Genomic DNA, 18,175 nt, shown 5'->3' on the forward strand with positions numbered 1-18,175 from the left:
GAGAAAGATTATGTAATATTCTTCTACGCACCGAGTTGGTATTTCTAAAAAATCCGAGGCGTTACAATCCCCACCCCATTTTTTAGGGCAGGACTATTCCTTACGGATGCGCGCAATCACCTGTAAACCGTGCGCATCGGCTTAGTTCGGGGGGATTCGAACGCTCGTCAATGGGGAGCAAGCCCATGACTTTAAACCAAAGAGCAACACCCGTACGGGGTTTTCTACTCTCTCTCTCTCTCTCTCTCTCTCTATATATATATATATATATATATATATATATATAGATTATAGTATATTATTAATGTTATTAGTAATTACACCTCATACCACTATTCTACGAGGTTGACAACGAAACATTACTTACCACTATACCACAAGGTAAGTTCCAGGGAAATCCAAGTCTTGTCTCCTCCCTATTGACTACTTACCCCACTACTCTACGAGTTAAATACCTGCAACCAAACACTATTTAAGGTCGAATGTGTGTGAGCTTGAAAGAATGTTCAACGCAAAGTTTTCTCTCTCTCTTAATTGATATTCTTTCTCAAATTAGGAGGGTCAATGGACTAAGACGGTTCGATGAATCCAAAGGGTCCAAACGGTCCAAACTTAACTGGATAGGACTTGGGCACAATGGATCCGTCTTGGATTCAAGTCTGATCAAACACAATCATAGCCACAAAATCCATTAAAGCGTCCTATATTTGATTGAAAGCTAGTAATATACAAAAACAATCTAGCTTTGCTCAGAGAAAATGAAAAAGATAATGCAAGCTTGAGTGAGAGAGAGAGAAAGATAATGCAAGCTTGAGTGAGAGAGAGAGAGAGAGAGAGAGAGAGAGGGAGGTTGGTATATAGCAAACAATCTAATTTCAAGTTAAACTTGTCCAAGTAAGATAGCTAATCCCAATAACAACTTGTCCAAGAAATCCTATCTCCATGGTGAATAGTCCCCTTATTTCTAATATCTCCTAAATCTTGATTCGCACGGCAAATGATAAATTGTTAGCTCCTCGACCTAGCCGATTAAATGTGGTAAACTCACACTCTTAATCATGTGATAACGAATCTTAGAAATAGGTGTCCTAGTTGTATCCCATCGCTTGGATAATCCAATCCAATCCAAATGCATCAATTTGTCGGACTAGCAGGTGAATGAGTGGGAAAGAGAATAATAGCTTCTAAAAAACATTAACTTACATTCAAATGCGACTCGAGAAGGAAGTTGAAAAAAAATGGAGCTATGGATTTGGATTCGGATGGTCCATTGGACCTTTTGGGTCCATTGACACCCCCCTGAAGCCTTTATCTTACGTCTCATGATGTTCTCTGGTACATGCTCTGTGCGCTTGAAGTCTCGAATTTTCTGAAAGAAAGCGGGTCCACTTCATTGGATGGTTCAAACCGTTCATTTGGTGGGCCACAACGTAAATAGGCTGTACACCATAGATCATCTCCATAGGATGATTGTGCAGTCCCTAAGATTTATAGAGTTTTTATAATGTGCAGTCCTTCCACATATATAGGAGGGTTAGGATCATCCATAAATCAGGAGCATCCTATGGAACGATCTACGGTAGACCTGGCAAATGGGTGATGCGGGTGCGGGTCAGAATTTTGGTGACCCGCGCGGGCCACGGGTGGGCCGGGTAAACCCGCGGGTCACCCGCAAATTCAAACAGTAGTTTATTTTGGAAAATATTATCACTGGATTTTGATGAGGGGGGTATGGCGGGCATCGTGGGATGATCCAAACCGTCCATTAGATGGCCCACAGCGTAAATAGGTTGTGCCCCAAAAATCATTTCAATAGGTTGATCCTAACCCTCCGATCTATAGAGGGTTAGGATCAAGTGATCAACCCTCTAACATTCAAATCGGAGGCCACAACCTATTTATATTCTATGGTGCCAGCCATAACCTATTTAGGCATCAAACCCTTAAAAAATAGATTAGCATGACAAAATCACCATCCTTTGCATTAGAAAAAAAAGCCATCTAACTAGATTAGCATAACGAAATCACCACCCTTTAAATAGCCAAGTGACTTGCGGGTGCCCGCGGGTTGACCCGACCGACCCATGTTTTTGCGGGATTTGCGGGTGGGTTGGGTGGACCCGCGGGCACGGGTCGCTTTTGCCAGGTCTAATCTACGGGTAGTCGGTACAACCTATTTACCTTGACCAAACGAATGAACGGTTTGAATCATCCTATGAAGTGGGCCCACACCACTTATTTAAAAAGAATAGACTTCACGCGCACGCACCATTGATCGTGTTCGTTGACAGCTATTAAAGAATAAATAAATACTCTCTAGTCATTGACTCCATTGTGTGGGTTAGAACTTAGAACTTAGAACTTGGAAATAGAAAACAATATACAAAGGACAATAATACTTCAAACCCCCCTGCAGTATGCATTCGCCCCACTCTTAACGTGATTTGACGTCAAAAAGCGTTAAAGTTGCCCACTGTTCAAATTATAAGAGGGGCGAATGCGTACTACAGAGGGGGTGAAAATATCATCTCCCTATATAAAATCTCTGGTCTTCCTTTTCCCTCCTATCTCTCATTTCTCATCTCATTTTCTTGCAAAACCCTCAAAAATGGCTGCATCCTCTTCCCTCCTAATCCTTCTCTCTCTCCTCTCCCTGTTTTCCACAGTAGCAAACGCAAGACCAGGCTTCCATTTCCACCCCTGCAAAACCCTCTTCATTTCCTACACAATCTCCACCTTCAAACCCTCAAACCCTAATCAAAACCCTAACCAAAACCCATCTGGGTTCTTCGCAATCTACCGAGAAATCAACCAATTCGAACCCAAACCCTATCACCCATCATCCGATCTCTCAATTTACCCCTCCAATTTCAGAAACCCTTTCCCTTTTCGCACTTTTGCGGAAAAACCCCAAATCCACCAAACCCTACCTTTTGGGAATTTTGGAGTAAGCTCTCTTCGAGAGAGGACTAAGGATATTCTTAGTGTTGTTGTTGCTTTGCTCTTTGGTGTTGGTTGTGGCGCTCTCACGGCCGCGATTATGTATTTGGTGTGGTCTTTGATCGCGAATAGGTGCGAAATCTGTGAATCCAATGGTGATGATGTAAGCCATAAGGATGTAGGTTATGTGAAGATCCCTCCTACCGCGTCCCCTGCAGTCACCAAAGAAGGGTATGAGGGGAATTAGGGTTAGGGTTTCTAAAAATGGGGTATATATATTTATGTTATTTTCTGTTTTGTTTGTGGATTTTTATGTTGAATGGTTTGTGTTTGTGGACAAGACTTTTCATTGGTCAATCTTATATATGACATAATGTGTTAGACTTGGTTATTTACTAATTGCTTGTTCATTTTTGCTGTTGATGTTTGTCTAATTTGATGAAAATTTGGGTGGGTTGTTAGTATTGGTATCTTGAAATGCTGATCTTACATGGTTGGTTTGTGTTTGTGGACTACACCTTTCATTGCGCAATCCTATATATGGCATAATGTGTTGACTTGGTAATTTACTAATTGCTTGCTGATTTTTTGCTTCTGATGTTGGTCTAGTTTGATGAAAATTTTGGGTTGTTTGTTAATATTGGTATCTTGAAATGTTGGTCTTACATGGTTTTGGGTTGTGGATTTTCATGTTGACTGGTTTGTTTTTGCTGACTGGACTTTTCATTGGGCAATCCTATATATGGCATAATGTGTTGACTTGGTAATTCACTAATTGCTTGTTCTTATTTGCTGTTGATGTTGGTCTAATTTGATGAAAGTTTTGGTGGCTTGTTAAATATTGTTCTGTTGAAATGCTGATCTTATTCTTTTTTGTTGTTTGCTTATTTCTTCATGTGAGTCTTTTTGCTATTGTTCTTCATTTTATTTGGTTTGGCTGATCGTCATTGTGTTATTCTTCTTTTTGATAGGTGAAAATGTTATTTGAAGTTGACTTTTTGGGTTTCTTTTTTTCTTTATTGAGTTTGAATTCAATCCTATGTCGCTGACAAAATTTATGTGGCAGTCATTATCTTTGGGGAGTAATTCTGGTTCTTCATTTCTCTGAATTATTTGCTCAACAGAAATGTAAATGTCATCATAAAATTGATAGAATCCTTGACTTGCGATGAATGAGAATGTTGTGGTTAGAATGGCTGATACAATGGAGAGTTAAAAAAATGGGAAAACCTCCTTACTGTTTCTTCCATTGTGATTTTAAAATGAGATGACTCTTGTTGCCGTATTCAATAAATTTCAGATTTGTGCCCGTTGATTTTTCGATTTTTCTCGTCATGTTTTGCTTTTGGGGTTTACTCTTCAATTTTGCTTGAGGCAGACTTGAGCATCTTTGGCTCTTTTCTGACTTGGCCTTCAAAGGAGATCAAGGAGGACTTATTAGATTTCAAAGAGTTTCATGAAATGGGAAGGGTGGGGGGGAGTGAATCCCACTTTCTTTACATTGATACCCAAGAAGGAGCCTTTGAGGCAATGATTTTTGAGCTTCAAGCTTAGTGTTTAGCGTATACAAAGTGTTGGCAAAGGTTCATGCAAGATGATTAAAAGAACATATGGCCAAGGACGAGCTTGACGGTAGAAATGTGAAGGCAATCCTGGAATCATTTGCAAAATTGACATGGAAAAAGCATATCATAATGTTGAATTGGATTTTATTTACTATGTACAAGAGATGACGGGGCTTAGGGAAGATGGATAAATGCATGCATATCATCGGCATGCTTCTCAATTTTACCAACCGGCACATTGGTGAGTTTCTTGAGATGTTCAAGAGGTATTCGACAAGGAGATCCACTATCTCCTTATTTGTTCATCATAGTGGTGGAGACTCGTAGGTTACTAATAAAAAGAATATAAGAGAGCAATCTGACGTGGGAATGCATGTTTCTTTTTTATTGAATTAAATTTAAAGCCCTTTTAATGCACCCAAATTCCCACAAGTCAACATGCGAACCTACAATTTTGCACCACATTAAATCTCATGAATGTTAGAGAGGTCGAGATGGATATAAAAGCAGCTTGAAGCCCTTCGAAGAATCAAAGCCCCTATGCTTGCTGAATAAGAAATAGTTTGATACTGAGACTAAGGAGAATGAGATGGTATTTGCCTTACAAGGCTAAGAAGTCAAGTCATTAGAAGAGGAGCAACAATAGGAGGTACCATCAAAGTCTTAAGAAATGCTATTGGACTTTTCCGATGTCATCCCTAAGGAATTGCCATATGAGTTGCCTCCTATGCAAGATGTGCAACCACTTAGTTCCGGGATAATCCTTACCTAACCTACCAACATATCATATGAATCCAATAAAACATGCTTAACTGAAAAGATAAGTCAACGAGTTACTTCAAAAGGGATTCATTCACGAAAGCCTTGGTCTGTGCACAATTCTTGCCTTGCTAGGACCCAATAAAGGTGGATCATACAGGTTGAGCGTGCATAGTTGTGCCATCAACAAAATCATGATTAAATACTGATTCACTATTACTAAATTGGAAAACATGTTGGACATTATGTCTAGTTCTTCCATTTTCGCGAATATTGATTTGCGAAGTAGATATTATCAGATACAAGTGAGATGAGGAGATGAGAGGAAGATTGCTTTTTAAGACGAAAGATGAGCTCTACGAGTGGGTTGGTGATGCTTTTCAGCCTCACTAGTGCCCCCAGTACCTTTATGTGAGTGATGATTCTGGTTCTCACCCATTCAAAATCTAATTTTAAGTGGTTTAATTCAATGATTTTCTCATTTATAGCAAAACTGAGGAACTCACGTCTCACATCAACAAATGATGAGAGTTCTTCACCATGAGAAACTTTGTCAATCTGAAGAAGTCTTCCTTCATGAGCCATCGTTTCCTGTGGTTTCAACAAAAGGAGTAGAAGCATATCCCAACAAGATGGTTGGTGTATTCCGACAAATATTCACGGGGTCAGAAGTTTTCACATATTAGCAACCTTCTATCAGATATTTCGGCACAACCATGGTTCCAATCACCAACTGCATGAAGATGGGTGATTTTTATGGGGCAAAGACAACAATTAGTGCCTTTGTATAGATGACATAGATTTCAGTTTTACGGTCCATTTGCATGTGTAGACTTTTGTATGAAGTATGAACCCCTAGTTAGATATAGAGTGGGGAGGGGAGAGGGAACACGATTTTGGGTAGATCTATGGTTAGGAGAATCTTGTCTTTGCCATGCTTTCCCGGACCTGTACTTCTTAACGACTAATAGTGAGGCTAGAGGCTTTGATTACCTGATTGGGGAAAGGGATGTGAGTGTGGTCTGGGACATTAGGCTTAGTTATAAGAGATTGTCAACCTTTCGTCATTGTAGGGTCCTTGAATGCTTTCTATGGTTCCACTAACCTCTCGGAATGTAGAGTGTGGACCCTTGATCCTAGAGGAATGTTATTTGTCCGCTCATTTTTTTATGCTTGAGAAGTAGGGAGACATCTCGCCGTGTAAGGATTTGGAAATCAGCAGCCCCTCCAAGGATTTCGACTTTTGTTGGGGTGATGATGAGCAGGAAAATCAATGCTTGTGACCGACTCAAAAAATAAAGTTTAGTGTTTCAAGGTAGTGCATATTTTGCAACAAGGAAGAGATGTTTCATCACTTAATGATTTAGTGTACTTTTTCTTACCGACTATGGCAGGCCATCATCAAAAGTTTTGGACTATAGTCTGTCTTTCAAAAGTCTATCAATAAAATCATTTCAAGTTGGTTTGGTGGACCTTTTGGGAGAACTGGCCCGGCTCTATGGAAACTTGTCCCATACGCACTCACTTGGCATATATGGAACGAAAGACATAACCAGATCTATCAATAAAATCATTTCAAGTTGGTTTGGTGGACCTTTTGGGAGAACTGGCCCGGCTCTATGGAAACTTGTCCCATACGCACTCACTTGGCATATATGGAACGAAAGACATAACCAGATCTTCAAAAAAAATAAATATGAAGAGTTGGGGGGAAGGATATTGCTAGATGTGAAAATAGACATTATCTCTTGGGGAAGAAAAAGACAAGCTAGCTGCAAGCTTTCAAGTGGAGATATACTAAGAGAATGTCCAATGGTCGTGAACGAAAAGCGGGCAAGGAATATAATTGCTACAATATGGCTGCCTCCACCAATTGAGTTTCTGAAACTGAATTTTGACGAGAGTTTAAGGTATAAACTACCGCGAGCGGGCATTGGTGGCATCATCTAGGACTCAAATGGAAGGACACTAATGTCTTTCTCAGGTTCTGCAGGCATCTTATTTCTTATTTTGGTTAATAGTGGTGCTAATTAAAAATCAAGTGAAAACGTTCAGAACCACCGTGATTGAATGAATCATCCTCTACCTGAGATGTATTGGTGGCAACCCCCTGGAACTGTAACCTGTTCCAAACTGATAAAACCCGATTAGGTGCGTGTTTGGCGTACCGTTTAAAACACCGTTTGGCGTTTGAAACACTGTTTTGGGGCCAAACGGCCGTTTGGGAGTGTTTGGGTGCGCAGCCACCGTTTGAAATGCCGTTTGAAGCACCATTTTGAACCCTCAAAACGGCGTTTTGCAAACGGAGGGGGGGAGGTCCGTTTGCAAAACGCCGTTTTGAACGGAGTTTTTGGGCTGTGGATTTTTACTAGTTTGCCCTCACCAAAACCCATTTTCCTAGAATCACGAAAGAAAATAAAAGGGGAGAAATCTCTATACTATTTTTAGCTTCTATGAATATTAGGTCTTCCTCTCACAAACTTACCTTTTTCTCATCTCCATGCCTCATCTCTCCGTCTGTGCAAAGCAAATCATCATCAAAAGATACAAGGTATGCACCTCTCTCTCTTCGTTTCTGTTTTATTTTTTTGAATATGGAGATGGGTCTTTCTCTCCGTCTCTGTTTTTTTCCTGAAAATGGAGATGGGTCTTTCTCTCCGTCTCTGTTTTTTTCCTGAAAATGGAGATGGGTCTTTCTCTCCGTCTCTGTTTTTTTTCTAATATGAAGATGGGTCTTTCTCTCTCTCTCTCTCCCCAGTCTCTGTTTTATTTTTATTGTTCCCACCATTTGACCGGTCTCTCTCTCTCTCTCTCTTTTAAGCTATGGCCATATGGACGGTTTGGATCATCATATAGTTTGGTCCATACAGTTTTTTTTGAAAAATAAGGGGTGATAAGGGCTTACACCGTATAAAATCTCTTTTCTTTCTTTGTTGATTTTTATTCACCTATTGTACTATGAAGTCTTTGGCTTTATTGACTTCTTACAATAAAATAGTAAACAAATATCTCAATGAATCTTGGGAAAAGTACGAGAGATCTAAAAAAATTTTGTGAATCATTGCAACCAAAAAATATGAATCATTACTTTGATATAGAATTGTATTTATTTATTTTTTGGTGCCCTGTCATACTTGTGTTTTAGACATTTTAGTAGAGATTTTATGTTCTCCATATTTGTATGTGTGGTGAGCATTCGGATGTGACCCCTCTCCCATGTGCTTATGGGGCATATGCTTCTAAAATTGTATATTTTTATTTGGTAGGTGAGTTAGCGTTTGGTCTCACTCCTACCAGATTATTAATTAATAGATAATCTAAAGAGAAATGATATCCACCCTCTATGCTTTGATAATAACACTCGCAGTTTGTTAAACCTTTTGTAATTGTTTTTTTTATAGTTTTTTAAGAATTGTAATATCTTCTAAGAGGTAATAAGGGTGTTTGTTTAGGATTTTTTATTGGAGTTTTCTTTTCAATAAAAAATGAATGAGACTGCTAGCAAAATGGGATTTTGTGTGGAAAATAAAGACGAAACCCTATGTTGTGACACATGCTCAAGAAGACAAGGAAGTTACATTGAGGCCAACCAAACAATGCCCTTTTTGGTCATTTTACCACTAAAACTCCATTTTGGGGCATTTGCAACCAAACACACAATACCTCCGTTTGCCGTTTAAAACGTCGTTTTGATCTGGCCAACCAAACATGAAAACGCCGTTTTGCAAAACGGCGTTTCAAACGCCATTTCAAACGGTACGCCAAACACACCCTGGTAGCATTTGCCCATATGATAAAACCCAAAGCTTGTAGGCCTTGGATTGCCTTCAGAGTAACTGTCAAATTTTGTTTGCGAAACCATGTGTCTGATTACAGATTTGAATCTGTCCAACTTTATTTTGCTGCCATTTTCTGTGCACTTAGTTTTTCACAGGATTGCTGATTCTCTTTTCTAATGTACAGTGTTGATAGTGAATGCAACTGTTTTGAAATTGGTCTCCTACTATGTCTCTATTGTTCTCATTTCAGTTCTTTTAATGATGTCTATGAATGGTTGTTCTTCATATCTGCGAGTGCATATCTCTGTGTTATTGGGATAAGTGTAGTTGCTCAGTCTTGTATATGATCTTTCTGGTAAGTCAGCTGCTATAATGCAGTTGAGGGCAAGTGTTTTCTCGTTTGTCCAATTGTTTTGAATAAAAAATTACAGGTGTAAATGAAAAATTCTCAATGTTAGTGACCATTGATAAATGAGAAGGTAACAAAAATGCCAAATAAGACTGATGCTTGTTAGGAATTTTTTTATAGATTTCATGTGAAAACAAGTTCAGCCTCATCGCTTTTGGACCCACCTTGATTGAATGATCCTAGGCGCTTGATCAATTAAGCCTTGCTTGAATGATCTTAGCCCCTTGGATTTTTCGGCGTCGTGGATAAACAAGAAACAAGGTGAGTTTTGCCCCCATCATCAAAACATGTTAGTGCCGATATTAGATGCCTTTTTTTACTGTCTTTATAAATGCGGCGGGGTGACGGGCACCGCTGCGCAAGGGTGCCCTTCAGTTTAGTATTCCTCGTGCAGTGAACTAATGATAGGGACATCAGACCGTTCATGTAGTGGGCTTCATAATATCTACTAATCAAATAGATAAGATCATCCGGAGAATGAAATTTATTGTCACGATCCACTTACAACAAGCCCCATTTCCATTTATAATTGGGCCCACAAGATGAGTATTCTAGATCACTAATGTTGAATGGGGTCCACGCCCACCAAGTCTAATCCAAGTCAACTAAGAGTGGGACCCATTAAATTGCAGTGGCCCTACTTTTTATGTTACAATAAGGTCAAGTCCTGGGTGTTAACAGATCCACTTCACATCATGGTGGCCTATGCATTAGGTCTTGCTCACGATCTGTTCATATCCCTCATCAGTTGGATCCTTTTCCTTTTCATATTGTTTTTCAGATCATACATTTGAGTCTAGATCATGATCTATTTTAAATCAGATCGTCCATCAGTCATTGGTATTTTCGTACATTGGCACCCTCCATTCTGATCTAGGCCGCTCTCTTGGCCTTTGTGGCTAGGTCCGGGTCATGATCCAAAATAATTTTGGAGCTTAGAATATAAGATCCAATGGATACTTTCACATCCAATTGTTATGCCCGAATCTTGCCCATTATTAGCATTCATCTGACCATTGACACCCCAAGTCTCTTCCACTGTAATTTGTAGGGGTATTTTTGTCAAATGAAGGGCAATGGGTAGGGCTGGCAATTTCACCCGGAAAAGCGGGGATCCGCCCCGCCATGCCCTGCTTGGGGAGGTGATTCCCCGATTTGAGTGGGGAAGGGGAAGGGGATTTAAAAAATTCCTCGGTGCGGGGAAGGGGAGGAGAAGGGGATGGAGTTGGCCCCGCCCCGCCCCGCATTAATGCCATTTTTTTCTTGTATTTTTTAAGTGTTTTTTTTTTTTGTTGGGAAAACTACTAGAAACCCCTTGGATCAAAACATATCTACAAGATTCTCCCAAAATTTTCATAATTTCCATTAGTACAGTTTTGTCCCTGACATAGCTTTTTATGTTTTCTTTTACCCATAATCCATTGGGCATTGTCCCTCATTATATTAGTATATTACCCTTAAAAATCCCTAAAATCTCTCCCTCGAACCATCACTGTAAGGCATCATTAAATTCTTTGAAAATCTCCATCCTCCAAATAAAGGCAACATCTCTCTCATGAGTGATGAGAATTTATATGGTGTGCGCTCGTATAGTCCATTATTTTTCAAAAAGTAATGTATGAGCTACGCCATAGGATGATCCAAACTGTTCATTTGATAGGCTACAGTTTAAAAGTACTTTACAGGTCACACCATAGATCATCCAAACCGTCCATTTGATGGGCCACAATGTAAATAGATTGCGGCCCAAAAATCATTTCCATAGGATGATTGCAACCCTCCGATCTATAGAAGGTACCATAATATGCAATTCCTCTATAGATCAGAGGGTTGGGATTATCCTATGGAAATGATTTTTGGGCCACAACCTATTTACGTTGTGGCCCATCAAATGGACAGTTTGGATCATCCTACAATGTGCCCATCAAGTGGAAGGTTTGGATCATCCTATGCCTATGGTAGTATGGTGTGCCCATCAAATGGAGGGTTTGGATCTTCCTATGATGTGGCACGTACAGTACTTTTTGGCAAGTGGGATTGGGAATTAGGGATCTGCTAGGGACTAGTGATCAATTAAATGAATCTGAGAGCAACCACCTTTGTCCCCAGGTTAATAAAATGAATAAGACAAAATCTTAGCCTATGTGGGTTGTGTGGCTACTCTCACATGCAACAGCAAAGCCGCAACATGCCTGAAGTGATTGTCCCTAGCAAATCTTTAGTTTTAAACCTAACATTTAACAAAGTAAAGTGATTGTCCCCGAAGGATGCGGGGCGGGGAAGGGGAGGGGATGGGGATTAGATATTCCCCGTGGGGAGGGGAGGGGGATTCCCCACCATCCTTGCAGTGGGGAGGGGAAGGGGAGGGGGAAAATTCCCCGCAGAGGGGAAGGAGTAGGGGACCCCAACATCCGGCCCCGACCCGCCCCGTTGCAGCCCTAGCAATGGGAGCCCTCTTTTGATGCTCTCCCCATCTAAATAGTAAATACACCCCCACTTTTTTCAAAAACCCCAACGGCTAATGTCCTCTTCTTTCACCAAACATTTGAAATCAAGCAAGAGAACACTCTCCCTCTTAGAACAATGCCTAACCTTGAAACAAATCAAGCAAATCCACGCCCATCTCATCCTATCCAACACTCTCTCCGATCCATTCGCAACCGGAAAATTGATCTCCCTCCTCGCCATCTCCCCCCACGGCGACCTAGACCACGCCCACCTTCTCTTTCACAACCTCCCTCACCCACCCATCTTCATTTGGAACACAATGATAAGAGCTTTCGCCGAAAAAAACCAACCCATTAAAGCCCTCTTTCTCTACAAACAAATGCTTGAAAATAACCACTTACCCAACAATTATACCTTCTCCTTCCTTCTCCGTGCTTGTCATGATCTCTCCGCCCTCTTAGACGGTCGAAAATTCCACACACAAATCGTCAAATTAGGATGGGAGTCTTATGATTTTGTCCTCAATGGGTTAATCCATTTATATTCTAATTGTGACTCCATTTCTTCGGCTCGCAAATTGTTCGACAAAAGCTTGAATCGAGACGTGATTTCGTGGACCGCTATGGTTAATGGTTATGCTAAATTTGGACAATTAGACGTTGCTCGGGAACTGTTTGATCAAATGCCTGAGAGAAATGCTGTTTCTTGGAGTGCTATGATTACTAGTTATGCTCAATTTGGCATGTTTAAAGAATCTTTGGAGCTTTTTAATGAGATGCAACTTTCCGGGTTCCGGCCAAATGTTGCTGGGATTGTTGGGGCGCTCTCTGCGTGCTCTTTTCTTGGGGCTTTGGATCAAGGAAGATGGATTCATGTTTATATAGATAGAAATGAAGTTGGATTGGATAGAATTGTTGGAACCGCACTTATAGACATGTATGCAAAGTGTGGATGCATAGAAACAGCTCGTCAAGTGTTTGATAAAATGCCTAATAGAGATGTTTTCGCGTGGACGTCTATGATTTCGGGACTAGCGAATCACGGGCACAGTGAAAGAGCGATTGAGTTGTTTGGTGAGATGCAAATGGAAGGAATTAAGCCGAATGAGATTACATTTATATGTGTTCTTAATGCGTGCAGTCGAATGGGGTTGCTGAATGAAGGGCAAAGATTTTTCGAAAGCATGAGTGTGGTTTATGGGATCGTGCCGGGAATCCAGCATTACGGGTGTTTGGTGGATCTATTGGGGCGTGCGGGGATGCTCGAAGAGGCGAAGAGGGTGGTGAGAGAGATGCCAATGGAGCCGGACTCTTACGTTTTAGGGGCATTGCTAAATGCTTGTAGAGTGCACGGTGAGGTCGAATTGGGGGAGAAAACGGTGGAGAGTTTGATGGATTTAAGGCTTGATCATGGCGGAGTTCACGTGCTACTTTCGAACATTTATGCTTCGGCTAATCGCTGGGAAGATGTGGCGAAGGTGAGAAAGGTGATGAAAGAGAAAAAGGTGATGAAGATGCCTGGTTGTAGCTCCATTGAAGTTGATGGTGTGGTTATTGAGTTTGTTGTTGGGGATAAATCTCATTTTCTTATGGGGGAGATGATGGTGTTATTGCATGGAATGGATAAGCAGTTGAAGTCTTTTGGTTTTGATGTTAGTACACTTGATTGTGATGCTAGTTTATAGTGAAAGAAGTTACAGTAACAGTCCTCTTAGTAGAAGAGTGAAAACATCATTCTCAAGGGAGTTGGTTTCTGATTGAACTCCTAGTCTTTCTTTCCATTAAATTAATATTGGGTGTAAGGTGATACTCATTTCTAATAATCACCCATTTGTTCAAAATTATATTACAAGTTAGAACCATATTTGTATTTGATCATTATGGTTTTAAGTTTTATTTCTTCTTTTTCCTAAACAAATTTCTTTTCCATGAATTTTGGTTTCTGCTCCAATGAAGTTATAATCTTCAAAAAAATGTTTATATATATTAAAAAAAGGGATTTGCTAGGGAGCACCGAAGAAGGCATTTCACGGACCGGATGTTGCATGAGATAGCAGCCACCTCAGATGAATTAAATGAATAAGATAAAATCTGTTGACAAGTGAGCCTATGTGGCTATTCTCTCATGCAACAGCCGGCCTGCAAAATTCATTCTCCGATGGTCCCTAGCAAATCCCTTATAATATATATTAGAATTTTTTAGTGGCTATCTGGCCTACTCCTACTTTTGCCTGCCAGACTTTTCTTGGATGTCTTATTGGCGGGGCGAAAGGACACGGTCAGTGTTGTTAGATTTTGGAGGTAAAAAATATTTTGAGGGAATTGCTAGCGTCCATCCAAGAAGGCATTTCGCGGATGGTCCGTCGCATGTCAGACCAGCCACCTCGTGAATGGAGACGAAAGCTGTTGTCTTTACTTACGAGGTGCTAGTCTGACATGCGACAGACCAGCCTCGAAATGCCTTTTGTAATGGACCCTAGCAAATCCCATATTTTGAAAAGGGATTTGCTAGTGACTTTTGTTGAAGGGCATTCCGCAGCTTGTTGTTTCATGTGAGAGCAGCCACTTCAGATGAATTAAATAAATAGGACAAAATCTGCTGAAAAGTTAGCCTATGTGGCTGCTTTCTCCTGCAACAGCCAGCCACAAAATGCCTTGGTGGGAAAGTTTCATAGGTGGAGAAGCAACCGTTAACTCCAAAAGCATAAAAGTTAACGATTTCTGTTTAAGGGGGGGGGGGGGGGGGGGGGAATATCCAGAGGGGGGGGGGGGGGGGGGTATCACTGCCCTAGAATAGGTGTAGATTAATTATTTCTCTCTACAGCAAGACGATTTAGTCCCTCCTCCTTGTCCTCTTGCACACGTGTCAAATTACTACGTTCCTTTCTTGCCGACTGAAGATTCTCATAAAATAGTTACAACCCAAAGAGGTTCCTTTCCTTTATAAGATGATACATGTGACAATGACAAAACCGGCCTTGCTTTCAACTTAGACACCCCCCCTCCAAAACGCAACAGGAAGCATACTACTACTATTTTCTTTTAATCTTAGCTTCATCAGAGTGTTTTAACAAAGTGAGGGGATGAGATGTCATCGACCTTTTCAAACCCCTCATATTGAATGGAGTATATAACATAGAAGAGGGACTTCTCCATAAGCAAAGAAAGCTATGGATTTGCTTCTTCAATTTCAAACTTTTTTTGGGCTTTTGTCTTTGCTCTTTCTCTACAAACTATTGATATCTTGGACTCAGAGTAAACAGAGTAATAAAAAAAAGCATTCACCAGAAGTTCCCGGCGGCTTGCCTATAATCGGGCACCTATATGGGCTAAGAGGGCCCGATACGATATTCCAAAAACTCGGACTCATGGCTGATCAACATGGGCCGGCCTTCATGATCCGACTCGGCATGCGCCGAACACTTGTGGTGAGTAGTTGGGAGGTGATTAAAGAGTGTTTTACCACTAATGACAAAATTCTCGCAGCTCACCCTGCTTCCGCCGTGACTAAGTATATGGGTTATAGCTATGCCATGACCGCCTTTGCGCCTTATGGGCCCTATTGGAGAGAGATGAGGAAGATCTCCACCGTCCATCTTCTCTCCAATTCTCGTCTCGAGATGCTCAAGCACGTCTGGGTCTCCGAGATCAACACCCACATAAAAGACTTATATGTGATGTGGGTCAAGAATGATCACCGTCCGATTAAGGTTGACATTAAGCAATGGTTCGGGTCCTTGGCATTTAAGGTAATGTGAAACAACCAATCACTCCAAAAGCTTAAGCTGTTAGAGTTGGTGTTATTTAATCATTTAGGCCACGTCTGGCTGTCTGGCTGCCGGGATTTATTTATTTTTAATATTTATTTATGATAAATTAGCATCTCCAAGTGGTAAGAGAGGGGTGGCGCAGGTGGGAAAAGAGAATTGAGAGGGCACCATTGAGATATTAATTTATCATGAAAAAAAAAAAAAATCATAGTCCGCTCTTTCTTTCTTTTTTTTAGAAGGGGGAGGGAGGGGGGGGGGGGGGGGTGGTTCGCCATAAGCATGGCACATGTGACCCCTCCTTTTTGGGTTGGTCCGAGTACATGTGGATTTTTTTTAGGGAGATGATAATCCACACCCACTTTACCATGAATTGTTGTAAAAAAGGGTCGAAAAAGGAGGTTATGTGGACTTTTTACTCTTTCTGACATCAATTCATTTTACAGGGGTGTGGATCATCCTACAGGGGGGGTGCGAATTTATCATCTCCCTTTTTTTTAATATCAAAGAGTTATTGGGGTTTTAACTGAGGACCTTCCGTGAGGCGATACCATGTGAAAACAACCAATTACTCCAGAAACTTAAGCTGTTAGAGTTGGTGTTATTTAATCATTTATACTTCAACAGGTGATTATACGGTTAGTTACCGGTAAGCAATTTTCCGGCAGTTTTGATGATAATTCCGACGAGGAACAGCGATTTCGAGAAACAATTGATCGGTTTTTTTATTTAGTGACGCGGGGTGTTGTCTCGGACATGCTCCCTTTTCTTGAGTGGATGGATTGGAAAGGGCAATTGGGGGCCATGAAGAGGAATGCCAAAGAGCTAGACTCTATCATGGAAAGTTTCTTGCAGGAACATCGCCGGAGTAAACTTTCCGGCGAGGCAGTTGGCGAGCATGACTTCATGTATGTGCTAATGTCGATCTTGGAGGACACCCAATTTGGAAGCTACGATCCATATACCATCGTCAAGGCAACTTCATTGGTATGATTTTTATGCCAAAGATCTCTATGGCTATTAAAAAACCCAATGAGGCCATAATGTATTGACGTTTGCGCATAGTGCACATATTTATTTTGAAATAAACCTAGAGCCCCAGGATTAAAATTTCGGTTTCGGTACCGGTTTCGGACCTTGAAATTTCGACCGAAATTTCGGTCAAAATCTGGTACAAAAAAAAATAATATTTTATTCATTATTAAATTTCGGTGAAATATTAAATTAATATAAAAAAAACAGATTTTTTGTGTCAAATTTCGGAAAAACGACTGAAATTATGAGATTTCGACTTCTGAAATTTCGGCCGAAATAAATGACCATTTCGGTTTTGTGTGGTTTCGGTGTCGGTCTCCACTGAAATCCGAAATTTCGGTCGAAATTTAAAACCATGCTAGAGCCCACCTTGTTTGAGGATTCAAACCATTCTTTCGTTGGGCACCAATATAAATAGGCCTTTCTACAAAAAATTAAGCTCCATTGGAGATTGGAAGGTTAGGATCACCCTATGGATATGGAGACCTATTTACGTCGGGCCCAACAAATGAACGGTTTTGATCAATGACATGAAATGAGCGTAATCACAATGCCGCCTTTGATATTTGATCGGACAACGACCGGCCTTATTAAACTGGCTATTGTAGGATCAAACACCAAGGGCCTAAGGGTTAATCACTTAATCCAATATATGTTTCAAAAAGTTGAATTCTTTGGCTAAATCATGATCCTCAGAGACTAATGGGAAAATAGTTTTCCTTGTTCTTCATTTTTCTGAATTTATTTGAAGGGCTTAATCCTAGGTGGCACGGAGACCACGTCACTGGCCATGCAAAAGGTCCTTTCTTTAGTCCTTAACAAAATTGATGTGTTAAAGAAGGCCCAAGATGAGTTGGACATCCACGTCGGCAAAGATAGACAGGTGGACGATTCAGATATCAAGAATTTACCATACTTTCGAGCCATTGTAAAGGAAATGTTCCGACTGAGTCCACCAACTCCAGTTATATTAACACATGAGGCCATTGAAGAGTGTCAAGTGGGTGGGCTCCACGTGCCACGTGGCACTCAGGTAATTGTGAATGTGTGGAAGTTGCAGCGGGACCCACGGGTGTGGTTGGACCCATTGGAGTTCAAGCCAGAGAGATTTGTGACTAGCCATGTGGATGTTGATGTTAGGGGTCAGCATTTCGAGTGCATCCCATTCGGGTCCGGTAGACGGGCATGCCCTGGGATCTCGTTCAGTCTCCAATTCATGCACTTGGCCATCGCACGTTTGTTCCACGGGTTCGAGCTAGCAAGCCCAAATGGTGCACCAATTGAAATGGCGGAGGGCTTTGGGCTAAAGAAACCAATGGAAATCCTCCTCACTCCACGTCTCCCCTCTTCGCTCTATTAGTCATGGTACCACTACTACTTCTATTTCTATATTGTTACTGAGACTTGAATTAGGGTTTGAATGGATTTAAGATTCTTATGGCAATGTTTTTAGGTTAAAAAGGAGGTTGCTCTA

The 18,175-nt window shown here is 40.9% G+C and overlaps 1 protein-coding gene and 1 pseudogene across 1 annotated transcript; both read left to right on the plus strand.

Moving 5' to 3' along the window:
• The first annotated feature begins 11,812 nt into the window (after positions 1–11,812).
• Positions 11,813–13,777, plus strand: LOC143864244 (pentatricopeptide repeat-containing protein At5g66520 pseudogene; annotated as a pseudogene).
• A 1,274-nt stretch (positions 13,778–15,051) lies between these two features.
• On the plus strand, positions 15,052–18,175 carry LOC143864414 (strychnine-10-hydroxylase-like). Its single transcript, XM_077375352.1, has 3 exons — positions 15,052–15,648; positions 16,294–16,653; positions 17,453–18,175. The coding sequence occupies exons 1-3, from the start codon at positions 15,070–15,072 to the stop codon at positions 18,059–18,061; spliced, it is 1,548 nt and encodes a 515-aa protein (XP_077231467.1). The 5' UTR covers positions 15,052–15,069; the 3' UTR covers positions 18,062–18,175.

The sequence above is a fragment of the Tasmannia lanceolata genome, unplaced genomic scaffold (assembly GCF_043159265.1).
Source record: "Tasmannia lanceolata isolate RefF3 unplaced genomic scaffold, GAP_Taslan_0.1 ptg000048l, whole genome shotgun sequence".
NCBI lineage: Eukaryota > Viridiplantae > Streptophyta > Magnoliopsida > Canellales > Winteraceae > Tasmannia > Tasmannia lanceolata.

Bases quoted from the DNA above. Each gene is read 5' to 3' on its own strand.
- LOC143864414 (XM_077375352.1), top strand. From the start codon at position 15,070: ATGGATTTGCTTCTTCAATTTCAAACTTTTTTTGGGCTTTTGTCTTTG. The intron at 15,649-16,293 runs GTAATGTGAAAC...ATACTTCAACAG, and splicing joins TCGGGTCCTTGGCATTTAAG to GTGATTATACGGTTAGTTAC. The intron at 16,654-17,452 runs GTATGATTTTTA...ATTTATTTGAAG, and splicing joins TCGTCAAGGCAACTTCATTG to GGCTTAATCCTAGGTGGCAC.